Source organism: Momordica charantia, assembly GCF_013281855.1.
Source record: "Momordica charantia cultivar OHB3-1 chromosome 9 unlocalized genomic scaffold, Mcharantia_2.0 BLBB01000009.1, whole genome shotgun sequence".
Lineage (NCBI taxonomy): Eukaryota > Viridiplantae > Streptophyta > Magnoliopsida > Cucurbitales > Cucurbitaceae > Momordica > Momordica charantia.
In genome coordinates this window covers 29,722,826-29,740,030 of record NW_028275167.1, presented here as the reverse complement: position 1 = coordinate 29,740,030, position 17,205 = coordinate 29,722,826, and the positions used below count along the sequence as shown (strand labels likewise).

General features: G+C 32.6%; 2 protein-coding genes, 1 long non-coding RNA gene and 1 other non-coding gene across 4 annotated transcripts; 1 reads left to right on the top strand and 3 right to left on the bottom strand.

Moving 5' to 3' along the window:
- Positions 1-543: 543 nt before the first annotated feature.
- LOC148209315 (uncharacterized) lies at positions 544-4,454 on the bottom strand. The gene is made up of 2 exons (XR_015787247.1): positions 4,061-4,454; positions 544-737 (listed from the first exon to the last, which is right to left on the bottom strand). It is a non-coding gene; the product is annotated as an uncharacterized LOC148209315 (long non-coding RNA).
- TRNAD-GUC (transfer RNA aspartic acid (anticodon GUC)) lies at positions 4,406-4,477 on the bottom strand. The gene has a single exon. It is a non-coding gene; the product is annotated as a tRNA-Asp (tRNA).
- Positions 4,478-8,023: 3,546 nt separating this feature from the next.
- Positions 8,024-9,828, top strand: CRC (Plant-specific transcription factor YABBY family protein). The gene is made up of 7 exons (XM_022293410.2): positions 8,024-8,364; positions 8,506-8,634; positions 8,741-8,849; positions 9,049-9,097; positions 9,188-9,263; positions 9,484-9,540; positions 9,655-9,828. Exons 1-7 carry the CDS (start codon positions 8,269-8,271, stop codon positions 9,658-9,660), a joined length of 522 nt encoding a protein of 173 aa, XP_022149102.1. The 5' UTR covers positions 8,024-8,268; the 3' UTR covers positions 9,661-9,828.
- A 3,637-nt stretch (positions 9,829-13,465) lies between these two features.
- On the bottom strand, positions 13,466-14,758 carry LOC111017581 (suppressor). The gene has a single exon (XM_022293390.2). The coding sequence runs from the start codon at positions 14,507-14,509 to the stop codon at positions 13,676-13,678; it is 834 nt and encodes a 277-aa protein (XP_022149082.1). The 5' UTR covers positions 14,510-14,758; the 3' UTR covers positions 13,466-13,675.
- Between the last annotated feature and the right edge of the window lie 2,447 nt (positions 14,759-17,205).

Genomic DNA, 17,205 nt, shown 5'->3' with positions numbered 1-17,205 from the left:
TCTTCTATTCAATGTTACATGTTGGAGGGGGCAAAACTGCCAATAAATTTGCACCCTACTTTTCCCTCTTTTAAAATAGAAGTTAAAGCTTGAGGATTTTCAACAATCCAACTTTGCTACCGATTATCCCTAGTGTATAGTAGTCCTTAAATCCAGATCAGTGAACAATTAACGAATGGGATTACAGAGTAGGAGAATCCAAATGAGAGTTCAAAGTGATGCTTTGTTTTAATTGGTTTAATTCACATCTGGCACAGGACACTTGTGAAATAACAAGATCTCATTGGATTTTGCTATCCTCCATGTTCCATCACATCAGCTTATACTAAAAAAGGCTAAAGATACATACAGTTGAGGTAATTAAATTACTACTTTGAACAAGCACATTATTCAAAGCCTAAGAGATAAGAGTTGTGTTCTTCCCCTCTATTTTCAACTTTAGTGCTCTACCCAACATGTTCGATGTCACGGTAAAGTACCAATCCTTTAAAATAACTTAACCTCTTAAAATTGGGTAGATCTATTTTTCTAACATCAGAGGCATAAACCTAATAGACTTCATAAAGAAGGGAAATGATAAATATTTGGTTATAATGTTATTTTGCTACAACGGATTCTGTTCCTATTACCTCCTTTAGCACATTGATGATGATCTGACTTCGAAAAAGAATCCTCTGCACTAGATATGTTGCACAACTGCACATCATTCTCAAGAAACACCTCTTGCTAGTCTCCATCTGAAATATTGCTATTTTATTGTCAATTCAGGCTGATCGAATCTGAACATTGTTCACATTGCAAGTGTAAAATCAAATTGGGATACAAGTTTACGCAATCTATTAAGCTGAGTTGATAGAAGTGGAGAATGATATTGATTACCCAACTGGATCTCTAAATGCATATATGTAGTTACTTACCTATATACCTATATCTTATCTGCTTGGTTGACATGACATGCTTGATTTACCTTCTCAAATTTTGAACCATACAATTGGCAAGTAGAGCTAGCTACAACGATCCCAATCAATCTCTTATAATCAATTGGTCAATAGTTTTCTGAAACATCAGAATCTGATTTGGATAACAAGAAAAACAGCCACATGGCAGTGTCCTGCTGCAGGAATGATGAGCACTCTCCATTGTTCTTCGTGACACTTGTATTTGTTGCATCCAACATCGGATTAACATATGCCCTTGGACTAATGTTGATGAAAGTTTTATTTTCTTTTCCAATTAAACCAATAGGGTAGAATCAATTAATGAAAAAACTGACGCGCTTGAAGTAGAGACCTTGAAATCAGCGCATACTTTGAAATCTCCCCAAAACAAACATAATTGATGTGTTTTAGACGCTAGTTACACAACGAAAATCATATTAACCATTTGACTTACGCAAGACGTGATTCCAAAAATAACATCCAGTTCCATATCTTAGGCCTGATTGGTGTGTGGCACAAAGTTAACTAGTTCCATATTTCATGGCGTAGGGCAATAAATGATGAGGGTGAGGGCAATTGAAAACAAAACATATGGATGCATTTCTCAGCATATGCTCTGATTTACAATTTCAAAAAGTGACCTAGGGTATAAGATGAAACTACACCTTCATAAGCTTGACTTTCAGTTTCATTTGTCCTTTTTTATTTTTTTTGGTAAGACACAGAGCTTCTAATTAATATGGTCAGCATTGCAAAAGAAGAGAGAAGTCCCCAACCAAAAGAGCTGATAGAAAACTGCACCAAGAACAAGAACTGCTTACAAAATAGTTTAGCAAAGGAGAAATTATAAGCAACAAATTTTGGCAAGTCCCACAATTCCACCTTTTCCTTCTCTTTATTATCTTCTGGCGACCAGCCAAAGCTCCCATAGCAAATCCTTTACTCCATCCATCAAGAGAGTTCTGCCATGTCTTTCAAGCCTATGCTATGCCCATAGATAAGTACCTGATATAATCCTTAGCCTGGCACTAGCAAACCCAGTTCGTACCAAACATTCTAAGGTGGGTGCTCAATCAGTAGAGACTAAAAGGACAGGTAATCTTGACTCTCCACTTTAACAACAAAAAACACATCATTTTGGGTTAAGCATCACATTGGCCTACCTTCTCTGAATTATTTCTCCAGTGTTAATTCCTCCAAGAAATAGGGTTCATCTCACATCAATAACTTGACTCCAACCGCATTTAGGTAGCTTTAGCCAAGTTTCTTTTAAAGTGGATACTTGAAAACACCAAGTATAGCTCGTAATAATCTATCTTCCAAAGCCTACAATAATTCTTTCATCGTCTGAGGTCTTAATTTACGTATTAAAATACCACCCGTCTCTTGAAATCTCAACATTCATTTTATTGAACCATTGAATATTTCTCATGAAGCTAACTTTTAATGTAATAGATCATGTGTGTTACTTTAAATACATATAACATGACACTGTGACTTAGCTGGGTGGTCAAAGAAGGAAGCTATAAACCTTGATACCATAGAGGTCACATGTTGAAACTATGATGGTCTTTACCTAAGATATTAAATATTATTCAAGTATTTTAACAGTTTCCCAACCCCAGATATTAAATAGACTAAATCGGTTGTCCTCTGATATCTGTTGCACAACACATAAGTTGATCCAAAGAACCACGATTATCCACCAAAAATGCATTTGACATGGCAAAGAACAACTTCACTTCACAGCATACTTCAAAAATATAGGCCTATAACTTTGATATGTCAAGATTAGCTAATAAACTCATAATGACTTTGGCTGTCTTGATTAAATTAACAAGTTGTGATTTAAGTCCGATTATCAATTTGAGCAAAGGAAGAATCTTATTTCCCTCAGAGACATCTCTGTGCAGTATCATCAAATAATCTTAAAAGGTACATATCCAAACTTGGGAAATTAGGCTAACAGTCCCAAAAAAAATTGTAGTCCTTTTCCATTTTGGAAAAATTTATGAATCTGCATGGATTATGAACCTCCAACTTATAGACAGAGGAAAATCTATAACCACTATTTCCAACTTAAAATTAACGGCACTGAAGTCTACAGTAACAAAATATCTTCAAGGCAATCATTTAGAAGAAGAGAACGGAATATTATGCTCCTATTCCTGGTCAATCAACAATACCAGTCGCATATATTTCTCCACAAGAAAGCAATAGAAGCAAAATCCTTGTGTTTATTCTATACATGATATTGCATTTAGATCGATTTGGTTGATTCTTAGGACTTAGGAGTTACATACTTGGGATTATTCTAAGGAAACGTTCTTGCTAGTTTTTCCAAAAATAGATAGCCAATAAACATGAAATCATGATCAGTCATGTCGGCAGATACCTGAATTACCAATTAGTAAAACACAGCAGAAAAATAATGCAGAACGCATAATTGGGGGTTGCAAGAAATAAATAGGTAAATAAGAAAGGGGAAACTTTTAATGGGATGGATTGTGCAGAAAGTAGACTATTATTTCCTCCTCCCACTGAATTACCTTCATCTTAAAGAATAGAAAACGAAATAAGCCTAACAGCGCTAAAATGATGTGAAAATCTAATAAGATAATTATTTGGGCATATGCAAGATATGCTAAATATATAACTGAAGGAATTAAATGGTTCAAAAAGCATACGACAGGGGTAGTTGGGAATGTAAAATCGCCTATATCTAAAATTTGTTAAAAAAGTGTTAATGTGAGAACCGTAATTTTAAATGGCCTAAGGACATCCCTTCCCGAATCTAACATGAATCTCAATTATTTCATGCTTTTGAGCAGTTGCTGTAGTTATATCGAGCCACATCGGGAAAACAAAATTCCTTTCACAAGGGCCAAGGCGACCGTGTCAGATAGTAAACAATAGAATTCAAAACAGAACAAATTAATGCTACCAGCATGCATCACATGCTTTATACTTGAAGAGAAAACAACTGATTATGAACAAGCATTGCGAAAAATCTCATACGAAAGGGCAACATAAGTGTGCATTAGCATTACCACTACCACGGCAACACATAAATCAATTACTGATAAGTAAATCGAAAGATGCAGAGTTAAAGAAAATCGAACCCTAGAGCGGCTGCACTACTTCTCACATGGTCCACTGTAATGCTCTGAACAGGGCTCCGATTTAAATTATTTCCAGACCTGCGTGCTGCGTTTTCTTCGCGATTGTCATAGAGAGGAGAAACGAAAACACGATAACTCATAAAACGATCGAAATCATTGGAGAATCAGGTTCGATGAGTGTTTGGCCATTAGAAATTTAGAATCTTCAGCAAAGACAGAGATGGATCGATCGAGAGGGGAAAAACGAAGATTGAAAATTGAAAATTTCCCTCCATTTGTCCACAATGCGCGGTTTTTTCTTTTCCTCCTTCAATTGAAATTTTTGAAAAGTTGAAATAAAAATCTCGCCGTTGCCGGGGATCGAACCCGGGTCACCCGCGTGACAGGCGGGAATACTTACCACTATACTACAACGACTGGATGTTATTTTAACATTACTTTATTTTAAAACCAAAATAAATTGACGTGCTATTATAAAACCATATTAACATTTAATACTCAATTCAAAATTATGAATTCGTATTAGTTAGGAACAGCTACTCTATTATGTGACCTTAAAATAGGAATTGGCAACTTATTGCAGTAAATCTTTTGGAAAATTTAGAACTAAGAACATTGTTTAATGGTTAAGATATCTTGTTTATTTTTTAAAGGTTGGAGATTATAACCAGGCTTATAAACTATATTACAGACAACAGTAGTAGTAGTATTGGTATGAAATTGTCAAATCGAGTATAGCTCAAGGGATTTTCTTGCAACTCTTTTTAGATGAACACGAAATATGTATGATATTAGATTATACTATTTTAATTTTTTTTCTATAAAGTACAAGTAAAAATAGAATCCGCGCATTTACTAAAGTAATTGCATTTAATTAGTAAATAATTTTGGCAAATTGAAAACGTTATCGTAATTAGTTTATTTATTTATTTTATTTGATGGTGTTGATAAAAACACATTAGAAAATTATGAGAGTTTTCGAACATTTACGGAAAATGTGAGATACTTTTGACTGATTTGACATCAAGGTTGTAGCAATTTGACTTACAAGTTTCAAGAATGTGGACAAGCATGAGAACATGTTTCTTGAACAAACTTATATATGTTTGTTTATAATTATAAATACTAGATTACATAGGCTATTTCTCATCTACAATATGCTAATCAGAAAAGATGCCTTTTTTTTTCCATAGTTTTTCTTTTCTTTTCTTTTTTTAATATTATTTGCCATAGTACTTACCATGTAAATTAATTATTGGATGGTCACACTCTATAGTTACTTTTGTTTCAGCCCTTCTCTCTCTTGTTTTTACCCGTACATTCCATCTCCTCGATTGAAGATTTATGAGAATGTATAACTCACGGTTTTTTATATCAAGTTTTTGTTTATGAAATGTGAAGTCAGACAGTCTAAATTTGTATAGATTTACGTTTAAAGAATACATGTGTGTGTCGGATTAACAAATTTACCGGTGTAGATAAATCTATATTTGCAATTATAAATAAACATAGGTTTGATTTTTTAAAACTTTGAATTATCACACCAACCATAACTCACAAATAAGGTGCCATTGAAAGGTATATCAAACAACAATTGAGCTTTGAGTCATTGATACTTGACGAATGATTTAAATTATGTCTACTAATACACAATTAATAAGAATATATTTGATTTACCATTGGGTTAAGCAAAAACAAGGGGTTTGTATAGTTTATGTTTGGATTATTACGAGAAAATAGTTTACAAGAAGTCTGTTATATGGGTTTGTACATATATAATCTATGTTTAGATTACAATAAAAAATAGTTTGTAAGAGTTGATTTTTGTGGAAATTGGTGATTTTGTAAAGATTATTTGTAGTATATAAAAATTAGAGTTGGTTTAACACACCCCAAAGTTATATTACACATGGGTTATAAAATTTCACAATCATATAAAATAATTTTGTATGTAATGGACGACTTACGTATCAAAAATAGTTGTAATTAAGATGATACTATCCAGGACTTCAGAATTAGTAGAGAATCAAAGTGAATGATCAGTCGGGTCTAGATTAATAAACACAATATCATTTTAGCCCCTTTCTTGGGTCATAAACAGAAGAAATGCGATTCAATTACTTCGCTCTAACTATTCGTTAGGCTTGAACGAAGTAAACCTCAAATCAAATATAAGTTTTAAACTTTTTAACTCCAAATTATGATCATGAGAGCAGAAGTGGGAGATTAAATTAAATTGGGACGAAGCTGATCTGATCTTCCCCCATTAATTAATTGTCTCCCAAGAACTCCCAACATCCCAGCCACAGCCACAGCGAGCGATGTCAAATCAAAAGATTCCCCAATATGGGTACAGAGGGTGAGGTGACAATAGATTTAGTGGGTTTTATGTGTAAAAACGTTAAAAAACACAACCATGCACAGGAAACAAGTGGTGCATGGAATGGAATGGAATCTCGTGGGCAGTAGAAACAAAAGAAAAAAAGAAAAAAGGATTGATTAATTGGAAAGGCCTTGGGGGGAAGTACAGAGTTATACCAGCAAAGAAAGGTGGAGAATTGAAGGGGAAGAATGGCATGGTTGCCGTTTTGGGGAATGGGGAATGGACGTATCATGATCAATATATTGCAATGGCAGCTCTCTCCCGGCTGGCTATGGCTGTGGCTATGGCTGTGGCTGTGGCTGTGGGATTGTGACAACTGCTTTTTCGGTCTTTCTTTTTCAAGTTTCCTTGTTTAGCATTGCACCCACAAAAGGAGCCATTCAATCGCACACCCGCTTCTCTCTTTAACCATCTTTTCACTTCATTCATCAACTCCCTCTCCCTCTCCATCATCTAACTCTAATATTTCCATCATTTTTTTAAACATGACTTGTCCACCAAAAACTGTCCTTTCTTTGAACTATCAAAACACTTTTAATTCTCTTTTCAATTGCTATTGTTTTCAAAACTTTTTGAGACCATCTAATTGGTTGAAAGATTATGATTCTTTCTTAACTTTACTAGCTACTACCTCGTTCTAGGAGCAATTTTTTATTTTTTTATTTTTGGTTTGGCCCATTATGATCTAGATTTGTTGGTATTTTGATCTAATTTTGATCATGTGCTTGGAATACCAATCTTCTCATATTTTCACGATGATATGATATGGAACTTTGAGTTTAAGTTCTCATAGTTTGTACTCCTAACAATTCTCAATCTTTTGAATTCTCCTATTGAGCAAAAGATGACCAAGTCTTCCCTCAAATAGTCATCTATCCATCAAATCTTGATCACGTCGAAAACTTGCTCTTATATATCTAGGCTTAACTCCTCTCATTAGACTACATTGGCATGTTAGATATAAAGCTCGACCACAAATCATATTGTGGAATAATCGATATGTTAACCACTCTTTGTCACAACCGTTTAAAATTTTGCTCCCGAACCAAGTTTGTTTGGCATTTAAAGAGGATATCATTTATTAGAACAATGAACCCATCCAATCGGATTGAGAAGGAATCCTAATGAAAAGCAATCGGAATGAAAATGTTATTCTTCGATGTTATTTAGTTTACTAGAAATTTTATGGAATTGAGATAAAAAATTTAATGAGAATGAGATCTTGTGAGAATTTTGATTCTCATAATTTACTAGAAATTTTATGGAATTTGGATAAAAAATTTAATGAGAATGAGATCTTGTGGGAATTTTGATTCTCATTCTCCATAGTAAATATGATTTTATTTCATTTCAAAGAAGAAAGATGTCCTCCATTTACACTATCATCTTTTTCTAACTTCGTTTTTTCCATTTACTTCAACAATTGCTACAATAGAAATCAAATCTTCGAACCAAGGGACGGGACTCTTGAGAGACATTGTTGGCACCCCTTGGCCATGAAAAGAAATAATCTCAAGCTTTATTATTTTTGTTTGTTTGTGTTGTGAATTTTGGTTGAAGGGTTTGGCTGGTGGAGCTGATGGGTCTGCAAAAAGTGCAGCGCAAGGTACGATGCTGAGTATGGTAACACTAGATTTGCTTTTTGACTCTATTCCCAAACACTTCTCTCCCATCCCCCATCCCCTTTGCCCTTTATTATCATTCATTCACCCTTCTCTTCTTCTTAATATCATCATTTCAAAAAACCCTAAAACCTAAATATCTGCTGCCCCCCAACTCTCAACTCTCAACACCTTCTTCATCCCACAAATTTATTATTAATTAAATGAGCTCCGAAGACTCCAAAACTTCCATGGATTTGGTTCAGCCCTCTGAGCACCTCTGTTATGTGAGATGCAACTTCTGCAACACTGTTCTTGCGGTAACCCCTCCTTCTCCCTTTGTCTTCATCAATTTAATTAATTCATTTACGTCCAAAAACTACTCATCATATCATTGAAAAATCTGTGTTTATAATGCTTAAGTTGGCTAAATTTTTTGTTGGGTTTTTCTTTTTTTGAAGGTTGGGATTCCATGCAGACGTTTGCTGGATACAGTGACAGTGAAATGTGGTCATTGTAGTAACCTTTCATTTTTGAGCACGAGGCCGCCATTGCAAGGCCAATGCATTGATCATCCTCTGGGTTTTCAGGTCAACTATAAATATTATTATTATTATTTTGTCTTTTTTTATATAGTCGAACAAATGAATTAAATTGATATATTATTAAACCCTTTTGGAGCATTGTAATGAGCAGACGCAGGTGGGATTCTCCAATGATATTCGAAAGGGTGCATCGACATCGTCCACATCGACATCGTCTTCAATGGCGAATGAGTCTCCCTCTCCAAGTTTTGTTGTGAAACGTAGGTAACCCTTGAGGTTGCTTAGAAACATATACATGGAAATAGCATTTACGAGCTTAATTGATGCTCAAAACCTGCAGAATATCGAAAAATCAAGCGGTCCTGCTAATCATACTTAAAATTAACTCAAATTCTTAAGTTTTCACTTAATTTGCATGTTTTCTTTTTTTGGGTCCAATCTTATCTTATTTTTTTGCAGCCCCTGAGAAGAAACACAGACTCCCATCTGCTTACAATCGTTTCATGAAGTAAGTAAATTTATATTTGAATAATCAGAAAAATTGAAACTTTAATTCACATGAAGTCTTATACAACCATATATAATATTGTCATGTTAGAGAGGAGATTCAACGTATCAAAGCTGCCAACCCAGAAATACCACATCGAGAAGCATTCAGTGCAGCAGCAAAGAACGTACGAAATAATCAAGCTTCTTTTTTTTGTTTCATTTTCAAAAATCTCGTTAATATCAATATTCATAAAATTTCATTTCAAAATCAATTAACAATAGTAGCAGTAGTCCACCTATATTATAAATCATTCTTACGTCTCTTAATATGATCCACCCCTTAATTAAATTTTATAGGCATTTGGTAATCATTTGTTAATATTTCATTTGGTTGGAACATAACAGTGGGCAAGGTACATTCCGAATTCAGCTGCGGGGTCGGTTTCGGGTACTCACAACAATGTAAGGAAACAATATATATATATACATACATATACACAATTTGATGTGTAATTTGGAAATGACGACTGTTTTAGCAGCTGAGGCTTATGATTTGTAGGGTTTCCCATTTTGCAGGAATGAAACGTTTTAGGGCACCGGAAGATGAGGGATTGGACAAATTTAAATCAAGTGACTGCCTAGGGTTTGATAAAGTTAAGATTGGCCATATCTATGTGTGTCGTATTTTTTCATGTTTCGCTTTGTGCTGTCTTTGTTTTTACCATGGACGATGAACTTTGTTTTGGCTGTGGATCGGATCAAAAAGCCACAAGAGATCAGTTGTATTTTCTCGTAATCGTAATTAATGCCAATATTTATTTTTCTCAAAATATTAAAGAGGTAGATGTGTTGTGTGTGTTCAATCAAACTCCCTTATTATGAAATTATAAACTGGTTTTTGGAGATACATAATTAATACTAATTACAATTGACAATTTCACTTGTAATCTAAAAAACAATTACTTTCTAATAAGTAATTATATGCCAACTTGAGCATATGTGAACTAGTTAAAATAGTTATGTCCAATTAGAAGGGCGTAAGTTCGAATCTCGAGCAACACATGTTTTACTCAAAATAAAAAATTACAAATAGTATAAAATAGAAGGTTCCATTCTCTACTTCCCGTTTGCTAACTAAAAAAATCTAGAGGTAATTATATAAAAAACATAGTACTCAAAAGAGAAAAAAAAAATATATATATATATAACATAAAATAAATATATTTTTTCAAATAAAAATTTAACAAAAATACCATAATTCAAATTAACTTCTTAAATGTAAGGTAAAATACATAAATAAAAATCAAATTTATACTATATTAAATAAAATTAGAGCTGTGATATTTTAAAAAATACATATTAAATTTATCTTAGGAAATGAAATTTCTAGATGGAAGGTTTGAACATAGCCAGTTCCCCACATGTTACGTAAATTGAGCTAAGCAGGCTTGAAGTCAGGCTAACCATTGTCATATTTGCTAAAATATTGGGCTTTACTTGAAGCCCAATATTGTCGACTGCTGGATTTTTTACTTTTTTTAAAAAAACACATTTTTTATATAGAAAAAGAAATAAATGGTTAGGTTCCAATTTTCTCTATTTTTTTATTAAAAAAAACGATAATAAAATATAGCAAAACTGGCCTACGGGGGCACACATTTGAGCTGGTTTTGTATATAATATTATTAATCGTAATCAAAATCGAAACCACTCCCAATTCAAAAAGGTTGGCCGTGGAAACGACAACTCCAAATCATGTCGTTGAGACTTCCAAAACTGATAATGACTACAAAGTTAATATCATGTGAGAAGACTTGTATTGTGCTCTAACTTCTAACTTTTAATCAAGTATCAACTATAAAACGACGTCATTTTTTTTAGATGTACATCACTTAATAAGTTGAATGTCGTCCCTTCTAATATACTTGCAATCCATCCCAATCTTACTATGACAGTGAAAGAAAATGCACGTTATTGATAAGTTTGTACTTGAAAAGAAAATTTAACTGAAAAAAGTGTCAAGTACAAAATCAATCTTATAATTAGGAACTACTACCATCAATTCAATATCCCATCAGAATTAATGGGAGCTGGATATGTTTTTCTTGGTGACTAGTTCATATCAATGTTGGCCCAAAAGTTGAATTTATGTTGGTAGAACAGAGAGAGAATTTACTTGTTGAAGAGCGGTGGTAACCGGTAAGTGAACTTTGATTTCATTTTCCAAAAGGAAAAAACAAGGTCAAAACATATCGCATGACTTGCAGGTTCTACTATTCTTTTTAGGAATCAATTTTAAAACGTTTACAAAGTTAGAAGTGAATTTTTTGAAAAACGATGGGTAAGAAAAGAGATTAATTTGATTATCATTTATAGGAGTTCTACTTTTCATTACATAAAGAATCATTTCAAATAACTTGGTTGACATTGGCATGAATATGGCCCATTTCAAATAATTGATACAGGAGCTTTCTTATTTTGAAGCTCAAGTTAAGAATTAGAGTAAGTTGCAAAAGTGTTTTTAGTACAATATGTAGAAGTAGGGATTCGAAATTCATGACCTTCTAATTACAGAAAATAGCGTCTTAATCCGTTGAGCTATGTTCTGGTACGCAATTGACATCTATCAACTTAAGTTTTTTAAATGATTGGTCGAGAAATTATTAATTAAAAAAAAGTTAAAATTAACAATAAAGTTTAAAGGTAAGTTTGAGAAGGAATAAGTGAAAGAAGAAGATGGACCCTCCACCCACTAAAAATCAAAGCATAATATATGCAAAGGGGAGTTGTATAATGCTAAGTTTTGAGGCTAAAACAGAAGTGAAGAAGGCCATGGCCAAAGGGGGCATCATTGCAATCTCCATTAATTATTCCATTCAAAAGGCTATGATCAAGAGGATAGAACTTAGGCTCCAACTTAATCATGTTACCTTTGAAAAGAACTCTCTAGATCTCCCAATTTCCCATTTGTCAACCAGACAATTCTTCTGTTTGGTTTGGATATCAGCACTCTTTTTTAGTTCTTCCTCAATAAAACGACAACGTTTTTGCCCCCAAACTTATCAATTCCCCCATTTTTTGTTCTCCCCAATTATTAATCATGTGTTGCTGTTTGGGATGGGAACTTATGATGATGGATGTCTCTCAAATTGCTTTTATATCAACATTTCTTATTCACACATCATCTTAATTATTCTCCTATGTTATCCAATATGCCAAGCTAGCTATTCTTTTCTTTTTTCTTTCTTTTTTTTTTTCCATCTATCAGTTTATATATTAAAAAGAATTTAAAAGAAAATCACATTCTCTACTTCGAAAATTGATATTGATCAAACTTCTACTTAAAATTTTAAATTAGTATTTAGTATCGTTGAAGTACGAGTTTAAATGAAGTGGTTGATTGTTCAATTAGGAATTTTTTTTTCCACTGTTCCCAACTTTTTTGAAATATGAAGTTATTTTTACCAATTCTTAGTTTTAACTTGGGTATATTTTAATTTTTTTTATTTATCACGAACCATAATTTTTTTTAAAATAATGATATAGAATAGTGATATATATATATATATGTATGTATATATTTTTTTTTGAAAAATATTAATGTTATGTTAAACTTCTAGTAGGTATACATTTTCAACTAAAAAATTGTGAGTTAAATCCCACCACACATCTTGTACTAAAAAATTAATTTTTTCAAATTTCAAACTGGATACATTTAATTTTTTTATTTAATTTCGATTTAACGGTTAATTTTTCTTAAAAAAAAAGTCTCCAAATTAAGTCAGATTCTTCACTTTTGGGGAAAAAAAGGAAGAAAGAAAGAACCAAATCTCAAAAACATGTTCCTCCTCTCAATTTAGTACCATACGTTTTCAAAGGATTAAGCAGTTGTACTTATGATAATCTGGAGGTTTGTTGTTTTGCAAATGTGAATAGTGTTTCATATATTAAATGGTCAAATCAATGTATATTTTTTTTTTATTTACAATCAAAATAATCATCTCATTTTGGAAATATGTGTTGGACAAGATAACCAATGTAGTACAATTTGTGGAATTTTGGTTTTCTCCATTTCACCAACCAAAAGGCAAAAGTAGAGAAGAAAAGAAAAAGAAAAAGGAAAAAAAAATCCTAATCCTTTCATGCATCACACACATGCCAATGTTGCATGATTAGTGACCTCTGATTTCATTAACTAATCAAAAAAGTGCTTTTCAGTTTTATTATATTAATGCGATTTAAGGTTTTGAGATTAATTAATTCATTCATTCATTAAACATCATTACTAGTGTACCCCCAAAAGTCAAAAAATTCTTGGGATCTTTCTAACAAAATAATAATAATAATAAATCCCTTGGGATCATGAATGGTTATGATGAGAATCTAGTGAGAAAATCTTTAGGAAAACATTACCATTGCAAATCTAATTAGAGCATGGTGGACATTAAAAACAAAGGAGACGACAAACTTTCCAAACTTTACGTACAGATATCAGAAAAAAAAAAGCAATATTTGATGGAAAGAGAGAGAAGGGGAATTTAATTTGAACATAAGATTAAAAGAAAAAAAAAAGGATAAAAATTTACATTTGGCAATATCAAGAAATCTGAGCCGTTGATCTCTTAATGGTGTGAATGTTAGTGGTTTCGTACACAGGGAGGCCGCTTGATGAATAGCAATCGAAATCGCCGATCCTCAGCTCGAAAAGATCGGAACTTGAATCGCTGTCTGCGCCTTCATCTAGGCCGTTGATTTTTCTGATCTCGTTTTCCTGATGACGATCAGAATTTTGCTTATAATTATTATTATAAGCCACCTGATTAAAGCTCCCATTACCGAGATTATTGTTGGAAGATGATAATAAGGTTCTGATTTCCTTGTAATTTTTATTGGGAGTTTGGAGGGTGCAATTTGGAGTCGGTGGAGTTCTAAAACCTGAAACTGAAAAATTTGAAGATGATTTTGAATCGATTAAATTACTTAAACTGCTTCTTCTCTTTCTTCCTGCTGATCCAATTTCCTGATCTTCGGATTTGATGGGGTTTTTGGGTTTCTTTTTCTTTTTGGAGGCCGATTGGTTGAAGAGGGAATTGAGGAAATTGGCTAATCGGCCGCCGGGGGAGCTGGGTTGTTGGCGGTGTTTTTTCTCCTTAATTGTTTGTTTCTCCGCCGTGTACGGCGGCGGTGGGAGAGGGACCACATTGGTTCTGATCGGCAAATCGAGGCTCATCCTCCCAGCTCCTCGCCGGCCGCCATGATCTTCTCTGAAGATCTTCTGATAGCCGCCGCCGCCGGTGTAACTGACTTCATTGCAGCCGGAGAAGTAGCGTGCGGCTTCGAAAACATCGAGCTCGCCGGAATTGTTCCGGCGGTGGAATGATTTCTTGAAGATCTTGTCTGGATTGTCGGAGAGGTGGCTGGTGATGGACATGATCGCGACGAATTGGTCGGAGAATTTGTATGGGAGAAAAAGGAAGAGAAATTTGTGGAAGAGGCTGCTGAGGGAAGAAGGAATTTATATGTGGAAAAAAGGAAGGGATTTTAGAGGTTACTGTATATGACTTGAAAGAAAATATTTGGTAATTTTCTCTTCTCCCCAGTTAAATATTTGGCAAACAAGAGAAAGAAAGGCAAAATAGAGATTTGTTTTAAAAAAATAAATAATAATATAAAAATGTTAATATGACTTTTGTCCCTAACTAAGTGTTTATGAGTTGAAATCTCTCACTTTCACGTATTTGTACTGAAAAAAGATAAAAAATGAGACTTTTTAAAAAAGCATAGAGAGATGGATCATCCCAACTAGGAGCAGCTAAGTATTTTCGTTGAATTTATAGGTTGGATTAAACGACGGAGAGGCGTGTTTGAGGAGTGAATTTTACAATAATTTATTCAAAATTCTGACATTATTGTAATATAAAATGATGGGTGTGCCTTTTTTTTCTCTTCTTTTCGGGAAGAAAAGACTAAAGAGAACCCACTTGATAATAATCTTTGATTTGGCAGTAGAGGAAAAGAGTGGGTACCACAAAAACAAACCCTCTCTTTCTTTCTTTCTTCTCTCTTTTTCTTAATCACCCTTTCTAAAAGGGCAGTGGTTTTGTTTAATTAATTACTAATGTAGTTTAATCAAGGGTTTTCCCCCAATATCACTGACCATTGGATTCTCTTGAAGGGTGTTGTCAATTTCACTAACCCATATATCATAATTATATAGAAGAAAATAAGGTAAAACCAACACATTACTCTTCCATTTTTGTGTGCTAGAATCATTTGTTCAACTGTGGCCCATTAAACAACACATTACTCTTCCTGAAGTGGGATGGTAAGCCATCAACATCTTGCTCTAAGGAGCTTAAATCAAAAGAAAAAAGTTTAAAACTCGATCCATTTTTCTTTATATATATATCTTAACTATAACATCAAATTTCACATAATGAGATAAGACCCGAACTACGAGCAGAGAGACGAGAAAAATGAGATCTTCGAGAAAGAGAGTTGACAACGATGAAAAGATCATCAGTAACGACGACTCATGAAAACGTAAAAACTTTTATATCGCACATGTCAAAGTCAAACTGGAAGGAAATTGATAAATCATGAGAGAAAAGTTGGTCCACACCCAGAAAGGTAGCAAGTTAAAACGGTTTCTGGACCAATGGAGCAAGTTGAGATGTTGGGGTTGAAGAATCAGAAAGAGTTGGAAGTTTCCCCATCAAATGAAAACAACTGTTCATAGATCAAAAGTCCCAATTTAGCATCGCCAAAAGAATATATGGGGCTGTGTATAAATTGAGAGAGAGTGTATAAATATGGGGCTGTGTGTTTAAGGACATTTAAAAACTTGACCATTGACGGTGGGGGGTTTCAATTTGAAGTCCAAGGCTGTCTCAGAGTACACACCCACATCCATACTATATTAAAAAGGGAGATGTCACCATTTTATCCTTTATCAAATTTTATATTTACTAAACATACTATTTTTTATTTTAATAATTTTAATTAATAAAAATATGAAGGTTATGAATGTGAAGAGTTTGAATAAAAAAGTTTTGTTATTTATTTCAAACCATTTATGATTTTACTTTAATTGTAATTAATAATATAATTAAAAAGTGTTGGAATTTCAAAAGTTTACCAATCTCCTACATGTATATATATGAAGTTCATCTCTATTTTTTTATACGACAATTTAGCTCTCTCTTTATTTGCTTCTTTTCATTTCTTGATTTCTTCGAAATTTTACAAATTTAGCAATATCATATTACACAGTGACCTAACACCTTGAGTATCTCAATTTATAGGAGTTTGAAGGTAATGTTGTTTATAGTTTGGTCTCATACGTTAATCAAAGGTGGACCAATCTTTGAGAACTATCTTTTGAAAAACAGGTACGAATCTTCTCTATAAATATCTAGAACTTATTTTATAATCAGTATTGTTATTATTTTTATTATAGAAATTTATAAATGGTTATAATTTTAAAATTTAATTATAACTAAGTTTTTAAATGTATGTATGTAATATGAATTATACATAAATATTATTCTCTACTAACATTGTTTATTTTTACACGAATAAATATGACATATTTTAAAATAGTTAAAAAGATTTTTTTATCTCTATAGAAATATTTTATTTAAAATGATAAAAAAAAACCACTTGAGCTAACTATTTCAAATATTACTAATAATTAGATAATAACATGTTTAATTTGAATTCTAATTAATGTCTGTTTTTTCTCATCAATTATAAATTTTTATAACTCATTAAAATTAATATAATAAATAAAAAGTGGATTAAAAATAAATATTATAGAAGCAGTATAATATATTATTTTATTTATAATAGTTATTATATTTTACTAATTAATTACACGAATAAATATGATTCAAATAAGTCAAACTAAATTTTAAAATGTAAAATTATGAGTATTTTATTTTTAAAAAAGTTGATGAGTTCAAAATGCTCAAAATTATAGAGAAAAAAAAAAGCAATGAAATTTTTATGAAGTAAAATATTATCTGGAAACTTAACTCTTAACCGATGCACCAAATCAATATAAAAGTTTGAAATTTATAAATGTTAAATGTGAAAAGTTTTGTTATTTCATTATTTTGAAATATT